The sequence below is a fragment of the Myotis daubentonii genome, chromosome 12 (genome assembly GCF_963259705.1).
Source record: "Myotis daubentonii chromosome 12, mMyoDau2.1, whole genome shotgun sequence".
Lineage (NCBI taxonomy): Eukaryota > Metazoa > Chordata > Mammalia > Chiroptera > Vespertilionidae > Myotis > Myotis daubentonii.
The window spans coordinates 49,110,880-49,125,081 of record NC_081851.1 but is presented as its reverse complement, the minus strand read 5'-3'; the positions used below and the strand labels follow the sequence as shown (position 1 = coordinate 49,125,081).

The window sequence follows — 14,202 nt, the reverse complement described above, 5'->3', positions numbered from 1 at the left end:
TTCTGTTGACATTTATTTTAATGTAAGTGGATGGTATTCTAAATTGACAGTCACCGAAACTAATTTGGAAAGGTCTTTTTTAAAAAAAGATTTCCCTCCTTGGGAGGTCACCCTACCTGGCTGTGTCCTTTGGTATTTGACTCCTTCTGGGTTCTGGTTACAGACCCCGCCCCCCGCCTTCCTTTTTTTTTTTTTTTTTAAGATTTTCAAATTGATTTTTGAGAGAGAGAGGAAGGGAGAAGGAGGGAGAGACAGAGAAACATTTATGTGAGAGTTAAATATGATTGGCTGCCTCCTGCATGTCCCCCCCACCCCCTACCAGGGATTGAGCCTGAAACCTGGGCATGTGCCCTGACCAGGAATCAAACCAGCAATCTTTCAACCAATTGAGTCACACTGGGTGGAAAGATCTTAATAAGTTATCTAACTACCTCATTTTTCTTAAACATACAATAAAAGCCCCTTAAAAACAATTCTAACAAGTAATAATTCTTTTTTAGCACAAAGCTCTCTCTAATAATAGTAATCTTAACTCTTTTATTTGTTGATTGATTTTAGAGGGGGGAGGAGGGAAGGAGAGACAGACTTCAATTTATTGTTCCATTTACTTATGCATTCATTGGTTTCTATCAGTATCCTTTTTATTGGTAGGCCTGTGTTCTTAGTCAACTCATGAACAAAGATGGTGAAAAGAACAAGGTTTAGGATGACACATCCTGAAGTATTACACTTGAGACCCTTCTCCTACTGACCCATCAGATTAACAAATCCCCTTTGCTCATCCTTCAACCAGTTATGAAATGTGCACCTAGCATCCAGTTTCAATTTCTGCATTATTTATACAAAGATCTTATATCATAAAGGCTGAACTTTAGATATAATGCATAAGCAGTACCCTCCCTCCTCACTCCAAATCTAGTAATATTTTTGAAAACAAAATATTAGTTTACTATGGCATGACTTATTTTGACTTTCTCTGGTTCCTACTCTCCACAGCCCTCGTCCCTTACAAAATCCTTATAAACCATTCTTTTTATAGTGTACCTAAGAGTCTTGCTGAGGGTCACTTTCAGGTTCACTGAGTTATACTTTATAGAAAATACCTTTCTTTGCTTTCAGAAGTAAGAACTTTTTGTGTCTTTGGTATACTAACTAGACTCTGTGATTTCTCAAACACTTCAGTTATCTCATCTTGAAGTACTCGTCATACTTGGGATGGATTTTTGTCTAAATCAAAAGATCTGAATTCATTTAAAACAGTTGAAAGCTCTTATAATCTCTTTTCAGTTCACCTTTTTCAAAATTTGTTCTGTGTTTTCCAAACTGAGATTAGAAGACTGATGAATGCAAGCTCCACAAGGACAGGGACGTTGTTTTGTGTCCTACTAAGATCAGTGCTTGGTACAAGGGTGGCATACAATAAAGATGTGTTGAATGAATGCCTGAAGGTGAAAATAGGAATAGTATTCTACTAGTTACCTTAAATATCAGATTGTTTCCCTTCCATGGAACACAACTAGAAAAAAACCTTTAATTGCTTTTAGCTTTTTTCCCTCTGGCTTAAATTTTAATCTCCCTAGATAATGTTATATATTCACACCATTCTTTTATTTTGTCCTTCGATAGGTTGTCCTATCTTTCATACTTGTACTGTAAATGTGTAAACTTATAGGGGAACTCCTTGTGTGGCCTCTTGAGTGACTTTAGATTCCCTTTTCTTTCTTGAATAGTATCATTAGTGACTATTTGGCAATAATTGTTATTAGAAACTCTTCAGTTTTTGACTCTTTCCCTTTTAGTGTTTCAGACTCAAAGATTATATTTAACCACTTGTAGTCTTCCTTCTTAAAATTATGTGTACACTCTATGAGTGGCACTGTTCTTCTCATAACTTATACAAAGTGGCTGGATGATTACATGGTTATTTTCCCTTATCAGTCCTACTACTGGAATCAACTTTAGTGAAAGGTGGAGCTCTCCACCTTTTGGAAGGTGAGAAAGCTTACTGGGTCACCAAGGGCAAGTAAACAATTTCAGTGTATTGCTTTTAGCCAAAAAAATAGGAATGCCAGCAGATATTTGTGACTACTTTGCTTCTGGCCTGGTTTGGTAAGTTGTAATATGACTTCTCTAAGTCTTACTAATAAATATTCAATTTGAAAGAAATCTTATATTTTATACTAACCAAGTACTGTATAATAAAGCATTAGAAGTTTTGAGATATAATTCTTTTACCTGCATCCATTAATGCTAAACTTCCACAACATGCAGATGCCATAGAAGATGATCCTACAAAAAGAAAAATATTTGCTTTATAATATACTGATTTAAAAAATACATATGTACACAAAATTATTGGTACTGGTTATTTCCTTATAAATACTCAATTATAATACAAAATTTAATAATCTTTTCATCTTTTTAAAAGCACTTAAGGCAAGCTCTCTTAAATCATGAACTATAAAAATGCATATATGATAGCTGTTAGCTGTATGTGGCTACTAAATTTAAATTGAAGTAAATTCAGTCCATCAATGAAGAGCAAAGAAATTGAAAATTTTTATCATCAGAGAGCAGTGCTAGCGATTCTGATTTTAAGAATCCTCCCAGAACCACTAGCATGCCTCTTTTGTTGCTTAGTCAGAAGTAGTTAAAGATACAGGGCTTTGCTCTCCCACTGGACCATAAGCAGGAGCCTAACCACACCCAGTAAAAAACAGTCTCTAGTTTAAATTCTGAGCTTGCTTTATTTTGCTTAAAAAAAAAAAAAAATCTATGACCACTTGATCTATGTCTGCTACATCTTTGAGAATTCTGTACCCTTTTTACCTTTAATGACTTACCTTGCCTTGACCTATGGACTGATTTTTTTAAAAATTTAAATTTGACCTTTTAACCTAGCCCAGTGATGGTGAACCTTTTGAGCTCGGTGTGGCAGCATTTTGAAAAACCCTAACTTAACTCTGGTGCTGTGTCATATATAGAAGTTTTTTGATATTTGCAACCATAGTAAAATAAAGACTTATATTTTTGATATTTATTTTATATATTTAAATGCCATTTAACAAAGAAAAATCAACCAAAAAAATGAGTTTGTGTGTCACCTCTGACACTTGTGTCATAGGTTCGCCATCACTGACCTAGCCTCTCTCTGGGGGATCTACTTATATCTGTGCCCCTTGCCTAATGGATCACTCAATTTTGGCCCTTGCTCTGTGGTTCGTGAAAATAAAGAAACAACCCAAACTGGATTTCTTATCCTATCCTAGGGGCCCATGCACGAATTTGTGCACCTTGAAAGGAACTGTGGACTGTGAGGCTGTGGTAGGCATAGGGGTGGGTCTTGGTCCATCCTCCACGCCCCTGGCCTGGCCCCTCCCACCGCAGCCTCCGCTCCAGTCTGCCAACAGTCCCGCTCCCGCTCCTCCTGCCCTTCCCACACGTTGACGGCACCTGCCCTGCTCACACCCGCTGAAGGCGCACAGCTATTGGGGCCGGTGCCAGCAGCGGGTGCAAGTGGAGCTGTGCCATCAGCGGCTGTGAGTGGCAGCTGCTGCCCCATCACCCCAGGAGCTGGGGGAGGTGGCGAAGCCCTCAGGGGCAATCAAGGCCAGCAGCCACTGCTCACACCCGCTGATGGCGCCAAGCGATTGGAACCGGCACCAGGCAGCGACTGCGGTTGTGAGCGGGGCCGGTGCTGGCAGTGGGTGTGAGCGGGGCTGTTGCCGGCAGTGGGTACGAGAGGCGGCTGTCAGCCCCGATTGATCTCCCCTCAGGAGCAGGGGGAGGTGGAGAAGTCTGAGGGGTGATTGGGGCTGGCAGCCACTGCTTGCACAGCTGACAGCACTGAGTGATTGGGGACAGTGCCGGATGCTGGCAGTGGGTGTGAGCGGTGGCTACGGCGCTGGCAGAGGGTGTGAGCAGGGCCGGCGCCAGCAGCAGGTGCAAGCGCCGGGCAGGATCACAGCCCACGGGAGCAAAGAATTTTCAGTAACCACCAAAGGCTCACCCCGATGGCAGTAACTGGCGCCCCACCTTGGTCTGGTGTCCCCGTCACCTGCTCCACCATCCCACCGTGGCCAACACCCACCATGTTCTGTGCACGCCCCCTGATGTCAGCACACGTCATAGTGACCAGTTTGGTTGTTCCACCGTTCGGTTGATTTGCATATTAGCTTTTTATTAAAAACCTAATATGCAAATTGACCGAACAGTGGAACGACTGATCGCTATGACATGCACTGACCACCTGGGGGCAGACGCTCAATGCAAGAGCTGCCCCCGATGGTCAATGCACTCCCACAGGGGGAGCGCCACTCAGCCAGAAGCTGGGCTCATGGCTGGCGAGTGCAGCAGTGGTGGCGGGAGCCTCTCCCGCCTCCTTGGTAGCGCTAAGGAGCAGCAAGCCTAATGGTAAGGAGCAGTGAGCAGGCAGGCGGTAAGGAGCGAGGGATCCCAGACTACAAGAGGGCGCAGACTGGGCTGAGGGACCTCCCCACCCCAAGTACATGAATTTCGTGCACCTGGCCTCTAATAACAGATAAAGAGAAATATTTGTTTTAACATTGTTTTCAAAACATCTAATTAGATAGAACAGATACAGTCAAGTCTATGATTAACTAAACATACTGTAGTAATAAACAATGTAATATTAGTTCTGAAAAGTTAAGAATATAACAAGGGTGCCCTAGCTGGTTTGGCTCAGTGGATAGAGCATCAACCTGTGGACTGAAAGGTCTTGGGTTCAATTCCAGTCAAGGGCATGCTTGGGGTCAGAGCTCAATCCCCAGTAGGGGGCGTGTAGGAGGCAGCCAGTTGATAATTCTTTCTCATCATTGATGTTTCTCTCTCTCTCCTCCCTCCCTCTCTGAAATCAATAAAAAATATATTTTAAAAAAAGAATATAACAGGGAATCTGATCTTTTTGACTAGGAAAAATATATTTAAATGTCATACCATTTGACTCCAGGACTTCAGATGTGACTCTTATGGTGAAAGGAAAATCTTTGGGAATAACAGGATACAGAGCTTTCTCAGCAAGAGCACCTAAATTAGAATAAAAAATAATGAGCAAAAAAAATGTCTCTGTAAGAATACCATATAAGTTTACAAATTTGTACTCACCGTGCCCAAGTTCTCTTCTATTTACACCAGTGACTTTGCCAATTTCATTTGTTGCATAAGGAGGAAACTTAAAAACAAAACAAACCCACATACATATATGACTGACATGGAAAAATATCCAAGATATATTACCAAAATAATAAAACAAGTTACAAAACTGTAGAATTCCAATTTGTTAAAATAAAAAAAGAATATAGATACATACACACACAGAGAAAATGTCTGGACATCCATATATACACTATATTGCTAAAAGCAGGTATTTCTAGTGTATTGTGAATCAGGTGGGAAGTGAATAGTTATAGAAATTTATGCCATAAATTTCTATAATTTTTAAATTATTAACAAGTATATATTTTTTCACCTGAGAATATGTTTTCTTATTATTTTTATAGAGAGGAAGGAAGAGGGAGAGAGGAAAGAGAAAAGAAACACTGCTGTAAGAGAAATAAACGTTGCCTCCCTCCCATACTAGCCCAGCTGGGATCTGACTGCAACTTAGGTATGTGCCCTGAGCAGAAACTGAACATGTGACCACTTGGTCTATCAGAAAATACTCCAACCAACTAAGCCACAATGGTCAGGGCAAAATATATTTTTATAATAAGACCAAAAAAAACACCCCAAAACAAGGCCAGATTAAAAAAAAAAATTCACACTGGAGGAAACAGATCTTTTCCAGTAAGGGTTTTACTTTAGACAGAGGTTGTAAACTTTTATTTGATTATCAGAGGCCCAGTGCATGACATTTGTGCACTTGGGGGTGGGGTGGGGGAGTCCCTTAGCCCGGCCTGCGCCCTTTCGCAGTCTGGGAGCCATTGGGGGACGTCCAACTGACGGCTCATGGGGAGCAGGCCTAAGCCGTCAGTCAGATATCCTTAGCGCTGCTACAGAGGTGGGAGAGGCTCCCGCCATCATTGCTGCGCTCACCAGCTGTCAGCCCGGCTTCTGGCTGAGCGGAGCTCCCTGTGTGGGAGCACACTGACCACCAGGGGGCAGCTCCTGCATTGAGCATCTGCCCCCTGGTGGTCAGTGCGCATCATAGCGACCAGTTGTTCCGCCATTTGGTCGATTTGCATATTACTCTTTTATTATATAGGATTATGTTGTCTTAAGGGATATGAATTAGTTGTGATCATTTAAAAAATTGGGAAATTAACCATAAAAATCTGGAATTCCAGTTTTTCAAAACAAAATATTTTTAAGGAGTGATGAATTAAAGGAATCTGATTAAGTTCTGGATTTAGCAGTCAATTTGCAGGAGATAGGAGGACAGAGGAACATCCTGAACTGCACCATGAGTGCTGCACCACCCTGACTGGTGAATTCTATAGTTCAAATGGCTCTGAGGCCTCAGACAGATTATAAAGAAATGAATGTAATGAAGGAGAAATCTTTGGGTTAAAAGAGACTTGAAATACCAAAATTTTAAAATGTGCAATACTAAACTATAGTAGCTAGGGATGTACACTAAAAACACAAGGCAGTGATTATAGAAAACTCAGGAGAGTAGTTACTTTTAGGGGAAAAAGGGTGTTGAGACTGGGATGAAAAATGTGGAATGGTAACATTCCATTTTCTGATTTGGGTGGAAGTTACATGAGTGCCTGCCTTATAAAAACTCATTAAACCATATGTCGTTTTACATGGTTTTCATTACCTGTATTTTACTTTACAATAAAACTATTTAAAAAAATGTGATGATACAACATAGCCCATAGTTTTGTCCTACGCCCTACCCTACCTCTTTCCCAATTATCAGTTAGAGCTACACATTTCAGAGCTGCCCTTTTAAAAAAGATTGCTATGTGCTCTTTATTAGCTCATGATAGAGGATGTGCTTCTATAGCACTTGGGTATATCCACAAAAGGACATTTATAAGGGACACCTGATTTGTGAAAGTCAGGTTTATGGATATTTTCTAGCACATATTACATGAAATGTTCTCTATTAATTATAATAGGTTCACTAAAATTGAGATATTGGGATTTGGGGAAGCCAACAACAGTCACTCAAAGGTGAAGTGACTTGCTGTTTTACAATAGCCTTCCAGTGTCTATGCTTTAAATAATAAAATTAAAGTATTATATGTCATGTCTGGTCCTTTACAATAAGTTGTGAATAAAGCCAATCACAAACTCAATTAGATGTACTAATTTCATATAAAGTGCTTTAATATTAAATACATCAGTTCTTTGACTGCTAATCAACTGAGTAAAAATATGAACATATAAATGAAGTATAAGAGAGAAGGTAATTTGCCAGTTGAGGTATAGTGGGGCCTTGACTTACGAGTGTCCCGACTAACGAGTTTTTCGAGATACGAGCCGTCTCTCTCAGCGGATTTTTTGCTTTGAGTTGCGAGCTAAAATTCGGGTTACGAGCCAGCTTCAGATACCCCACCACTAGTTGGCGCAGCAAACGTCACAGTGAATGCCACAACATCAGCCCAGCATCACGTGTCATTGTAATGGTGAAAATTGATTTGACATACGAGTAATCTGAGTTACGAGCTCCGTCACGGAACGAATTATACTCGTAAGTCAGGGCCCCACTGTATTTGAAAAGCCCGATTGTTGTTTGACACATGTGAATAAATACAACTTTTCTTGACTAAAACAATATTGCCTACTATACTTTAATGTATGACTCAGAACAGAAGTTGCTGATTGGAAAGCTACTACTTATCTTTCTAAATCCCTTCTGTATGCAACAAAGTAAAAGTCCCCAAATCCACCTTAACAGATATATGATAAAACTAGCATAGTAAAATGTAAACGGTAGAACCTAGGTAGTGGGTATACAGATAGTCATTGTAAAATTCTTTCAACTTTGCTGTATCCTAAACATTTTTCATAAAATATTTTAATAATAAAAAATTCACCTTACCTCATAGTGCAGCATGAAATTTTTATCTTTTATTCCACTACAAACAAAAAGCATATTCAAACCATTATACAGATACAAAATTATTTCAATAAACAATTAAAAGGGATTTAAAAAACAACACAATTGGGTATTAGAGAGTTGGTCTGAAACTGAAAACGAGGAGAATTAGAAGGATGTCAGAGATAGTATTTTTTCTGGGGCTAATGATTGAATTCTGCACAGATTTAGGAAGACAGTTTTGCACTTAAATATCCAGATTTGAATACTAAAACCATCTTTTAAAGTATTAACTATTGGGAGAATCATAAATGTTATAAACTCATTAGTTAAGTATAAGGATCTTTCTCCCAGTCAAATGTGAATTGAAGATCAGTAACTGAAATAATATAGCTGAGAGCAATCAGAAGATCTGACAGGCAAAGATCTTTTCAGAGTTTGAAGCTGTGTTGGCTCCTTAAAAAAAGAGTCCGTGTGAAGAAGAGCAGGGCAACCCAGTTTTGACCCAGATGAGAATTTATAATACAAAGTATAAGAGCTCTTCCAAAGGATTATGATTATGATGAACATTCCAATCGTATACAAACAGCTTCACTGTCAATTTTATTAGATACATGAAAAACAATTAGTGATGCTATCATGAAGATACAGGGGATTATCCTCATCAGTTGGGCAGTAGGAAGAGGGAGGCAGTCCTATAGTCTTTCAAAACCCTTAACCAGGGAAAGGGAAGCAACCCTGTTAGGCACTGAGAAAAGAAAGAGCTATGGTGGCCATGAGTCCTAGGACGTTGATGCAGTAATGCTAGTGGGTATTGTAATATAGATTCTTATCATATGAAATTGGCCAACAGGGTTTTATTGCTGATGTTTTAGGAACAGAAGAGAGCCAAGTATTTCTGAACACAAATTCAAATGTGCCTTGGGATTAGACAAGGTTTTATCATTTAGTAACAGCCATCAGATTCATTTCAGCAACTGGATTCCTGCTTTTTACTTGCTCTCTTCTTCGTAACAGAAAAATCTATCCATTCAAGATTAACTCGGAAATGTGTCCTGAGGAATGGTTCTAGAGACAGAGAATAAACTAAATGTACCCATATTAAAGAATTAAATTCTTTACCAATATTTGTTTTGACCAATGAGTTAGACAATATAAAAAGTCCCTTGAAATTACAATTATGTAAATAGAAAAAAGTAGAGAGGTACAGGTCTTAAAAAGTAATAATCCTATCTAATAAAAGAGAAAAATGGTAATTGGCGTACGACGATACCCTTTTCATTGGCTAATCAGGGCTATATGCAAATTAACTGCCAACTATGATTGGCAGTTAACTGCCAACAAGATGGCGGTTAATTTGCATATGTAGGCACAATGCAGGGAGGCGAAAGGGAAAGCAGGAAGAAGCCCCCTGCCACTGACAGTGATCAGAAACCCAGGGGGGAGCTAAGAGCTGGGGGGCAGGGCAAAGGCGGCCCTGGGGCCGCCTTTGCCCTGCCCCCCAGCCATGATCGGAGAATCAGGTGCCTTTTCCGCCCTGGCCAGTGATAGCAGGAAGTAGGGGTGGAGCCAGTGATGGGAGCTGGGCATGGTCGAAGCTGGCAGTCCCGGGAGCTAGGGGTCCCTTGCCTGGGCCTAAAGCAGAGCCCACGATCGCGGGGCCACTGCAGCTGCGGGTCCCCGCTGCCCGGGCCGGACACCTAGGCCAGAGGCATTAGGCCTGGGCAGGGGCGGAGCCTGCAACCGCAGGGAGCTGGGTGTCCCCTGCCCAGGCCTGACACCTCTGCCAGAGGCCTCAGGCCTGGTCAAGGGGCCGATCCGGTGATTGGTGATCGGAGGGTGATGAGGGTCAACTCCTCTGGCCGAGGCATCAGGCCTGGGCGGGGGGCTGAGCCAGGGATTGGGGGGATATGATGGTCCCCTTGCCCAGGCCTGAAGCCTGGGTCAGAGGCGTCAGGCTTGGGCGGGGGGTGGAGCAAGCGATCAGAGGGAGATGGGGGTCCCCTGCCCAGGCATGATTCCTGGGCCAGAGGCCTCAGGCCTGGGCGGGGGCCAGAGCCAGTGATCAGGGGGAGATGGGGGTCCCCTGTCCAAGCCTGACACCTCTGGCGGAGGCGTCAGGCCTGGGCAAGGGGCCGATCAGGCGATCGGAGGGTGATGGGGGTCTACGCCTCTGGCGAAGGCATCAGGCCTGGGCAAGGGGCCGATCCTGCGATTAGAGGGTGATCGAGGTCAACGCCTGAGGGCTCCCAGTATGTGAGAGGGGGCAGGCTGGGCTGAGGGACACTCCCCTCCCCACACACACCCAGTGCACGAATTTCGTGCACCGGGCCCCTTGTGAATAATAATATACCACACGAGCTTCAATTATACATGGGGACATCATAACCTAAAAACATAACTTACTTCATAGCTGTCATAATTCGGTCCGACTTAATACTGGATTCTAATGAATCAAATGTGACAGTACAAAACACCTAAAGAAGAAACAAAATTTGTCAGGCTTTAGTTTACTAATGGCAAAGATGAAAATGAGAAATATCTGAAGAACCCACTTAGCTCTTAAAGAAATGGGATAAGTATAATCTATACAAATCTACACATGGTACTTAATACAATAATCATCAATAACCCGAAGGTCTAATATCACATAGACTACATATGTAAAGCATTGTACTAGAAGTGCTATGGGAGAAGGAAGGAATATTCATAAAACCTGACCATAAAGAAAGCCTCAATGAAGGTCCAGCCAATAAAATCGCATTAAAAAAATTAATCTTCTTTGATGGGACTTAACATAATCCAGAGACTCTACAATATATCATTCAAAACATTCAGGATACAACCTACAAAAAAATAGGAAATGGGACCCATCCTCAAGAGAAAAAGACAATGAATAGAGATTGACCCTGAGCTAATTCAGATGTGCCGTGGGCAAACTACGGCCAGCGTTTGAAATGAATAAAACTAAAAAAAAAAAAAAAAAAGACCGTACCCTTTTATGTAATGATGTTTACTTTGAATTTATATTAGTTCACACAAACACTCCATCCATGCTTTTGTTCCGGCCCTCTGGTCCATTGTGGCCCTTGAGTCAAAAAGTTTGCCCACCCCTGTTAGATTAACAGACAAGGACTTTTAATAGCTATTATATTCAAGGACATAAAGAAAACCCAAATGGAAATTCTAGAACTGAAAAATATGTTATCTCATAAATGAAAGGAGATAACAAGAGTCAGTGAACAAGAAGACAGATTAATAGAAATTGCCCAATCTAAAGAATAGAAGGAGTGGAGGGAGAACATAGTCTCAGGGACCTGTGGGACAATTTCAAGAGGACTAACAGATGTACTTGCAATCCCAGAAGGAGAGAAAAGAGAGGGAGATACCAAAAAATATTTGAAGAAATTATGGCTGAAATTTCTCAAGTTAAATGAAAGACAAATTTATAGGTTCAAGCTCAGGAAACTGTTAGGATAAATACAAAGAAAACCACACTGTTCACAGTCATACTGCTGAAAACCAAAGACAATATCCTGAAAGCACCATGAAGAAAACAATAACGTACAATGAACAATGATTTGAATGAGTCCCAACTTTTTATCAGCTGAAAATGGAGGGGAAGACTCCACTGGAACATTTTTTTGTGCAAAACAAACAATCCCTCCCCCCAAAAAAACCCACCACTCCAAAACACAAAATCTATATCCAGCAAAAAGATTCTTTGTGTTTAAATGCAAAATAAAGACATTTCAAATAAATTTATTTGAATTGTCAGAAAACCCACAGGACAATACTAACAGAGGACTAGTTGTAAACATGGATCTTCAGGAAGAAATAAAAAGTATTAGAAATGGTAAATATATGGGTCAATATATAGAAAAAAAATCTTTCCCTCTTACCTTCTTTAAAATACATGACTGAAATAAAAGTTTTAACATAGCCTTGTAGAGTTTATAACATGTAGATGTAGCTCATAAGCCAACTACAGTATAAAGAATGGAAGAAGGGATAAATAGACCTAAATTGTTGCAAACTTCCTCATTTTATGTGAAGTGGTACAAAATTAACTCTAGAAAGACTGAAAAGTTAAAGTTGTATATTGTAATCTCTATGGTAACCATTGAAAAATGCAGAGGTATAGCTAAAAGGCAAATAGACAAATTAAAATGAAATTTAAAAAAAAACACCCTGATTAATCCAAAAAGAAGTCAGAAAGAACAGAAAAACAAAAACAAAGGGGCCAAACAAAACTAATAATGAAATAACAGACCTAAGTTCAATCACATCACTACTTAAACTGAACATGAATGGACTAAGTCCAATTAAAGGCAGAGAGTGTCAGAACGGTTAGCAAAAGTATGTATAATATCCTAATGGAGTTATTTAAAAAACTTTATTAAGAGGCATAAAAAAAACCTGACTCAAAAGTGAGGTAGACTATATTCATTGTAAAGACTGTGATTTAAATTGTAAAAATATCATTTCTCAAATGAATTCATAAATTCAGTGAAATTTAAATCTAAATATTTTTCAGAACTTGATATAATAGTAAAATTCAAACGAAGGCACAAATGTAACATAATACCTAAGATAATAATCGAAGGAGAGGGGAGAATAAACAAGGATTTGCTTTTCATATATTAAGATATACTAAGATGATAATAATTAAAACAATTTGAAAATGGGCCAGGAAACTCATAGAAAAATGGAGCAGAATATATTTCAAAATGTATTTGTAAACTCTGAAAATAAGGTGACATTGCAAATCAATGGGGAAAAAATGAAATACTAAAAAACAGTTTCGGAAAATTGGCTCATTCTGGAGGTTTCCACCTTGCACCATGTGCAGGAATAAACTCCAAGATAGATTAATGGTCTAAATTTGAAAGCTAAAACTATAATATTAATAGACAAGAAAGTCAGTGCATATTTTTGTGACTTTGGGGTAAGGAAGGAAATTTCTAAATATGACTTGAAAAACACAAACAACAAAAGTTGAACAGGGAAGGATTAATTACATCAAAACTAAAGATTTCAGGTTCATTGTAGACATACAGTAGTAGACATATAGTAGGCTACCACAAACAAAGTTAAAAGGCATATGAGAAAGAGGGAGATAATACATACAAATTCTGGTTATTGAAAGGAGTAACATATGAAACACTTAAAAAATCACTGAAAAATAGCAGAAAAAAGACAGTTAACCATACTGAAAAAAAAATGCCCAAAGAATATGAACAGATAAACCAAAAAAGAGCAAACCTGAACCAGTGCTACCACTTTGCACACAGCTCCAGGGACACTATATGAAAATAGGGTCCTAGAGGTATACAACCCCCAGGGTATGGTTTATACAGTGACCATATTGACTGGCTATTATATAAAGACTAGCGGCCAAGTGCATGAAATTTGTGCACTCGGCAAAGGGGGGTTTTTGGGGGATGTCCGTCAGCCCGGCTATGCCCTCCTCCAGCGTCGCTGGCCGGGTAGCCTGGGCCTCCCTCTGCAGGGCGATTGATCGCGGAGCCCTCTGATTGATCACCCTGTAGAGCGTGGCCTGGGCCTCCCTCTTAGGGGTGATCGCGGAGCCCCCCCGATTGATTGCCCTACCGGCTGGTGGCCTGGGCCTCCCTCTGCGGGGCACTCGTGGGGCGATGGTGGGGCCTCCCGACCAATCTGGCCTAGCACCAGTGCGTGTCATAGCATGGTCATCCAGATGGTCATTCTGCTGTTTGGTTGTTCAGTCAATTTGCATATTATGCTTTTATTATTATAGAATATCTCACTCATAATTAGGGCAACACAAATGAAAACAATGATACACCACTTTATACCCATTAGATTGGCAAAGTTAAATTAGGGATTAATAGAAGAAAAAGGAGGTACAAAGCATAATATACACAAAACAACAGATACACATACATGTTAAATACAAGAGAATGGGTGCCTATGTAAGGGAAAAGAATAGACTGAGGTACATACTAAATGGAGAAAATAAATTGAGGATCTTGAATAGACAATATCCCATAAACTAAGGAATATGAGTGATTCATTTATATGTACCTCAAAAAAGCTTTTAAGAAATTTTTAAAAAATTAGATATTAATCTGATTAGTACATTCCAATGATAAAAACTTACAACATTCACATAATGTACCTCTATTAGATTTAATTAAGCAATCCTGATT

The 14,202-nt window shown here is 40.1% G+C and overlaps 1 protein-coding gene and 2 long non-coding RNA genes across 4 annotated transcripts in view; 2 read left to right on the top strand and 1 right to left on the bottom strand.

The window, feature by feature from the left end:
- The window catches only part of LOC132213349 (uncharacterized), a 345,325-nt gene that overhangs the window by 14,829 nt on the left and 316,294 nt on the right, over positions 1–14,202 (top strand). The gene's annotated exons all lie outside the window — the stretch shown is intronic.
- The window catches only part of PNPT1 (polyribonucleotide nucleotidyltransferase 1), a 44,342-nt gene that overhangs the window by 7,083 nt on the left and 23,057 nt on the right, over positions 1–14,202 (bottom strand). For both annotated transcript variants that reach the window (XM_059659786.1, XM_059659787.1), the window contains exons 14-18: positions 10,418–10,488; positions 8,015–8,051; positions 5,125–5,191; positions 4,957–5,046; positions 2,236–2,289 (exon numbers count right to left, since the gene is read on the bottom strand). In XM_059659786.1, coding sequence (XP_059515769.1) covers positions 2,236–2,289; positions 4,957–5,046; positions 5,125–5,191; positions 8,015–8,051; positions 10,418–10,488 — 319 coding nt within the window. The remainder of the gene's footprint in view (positions 1–2,235; positions 2,290–4,956; positions 5,047–5,124; positions 5,192–8,014; positions 8,052–10,417; positions 10,489–14,202) is intronic.
- Positions 10,356–14,100, top strand: LOC132213351 (uncharacterized). Its single transcript, XR_009447967.1, has 2 exons — positions 10,356–10,941; positions 11,132–14,100. It is a non-coding gene; the product is annotated as an uncharacterized LOC132213351 (long non-coding RNA).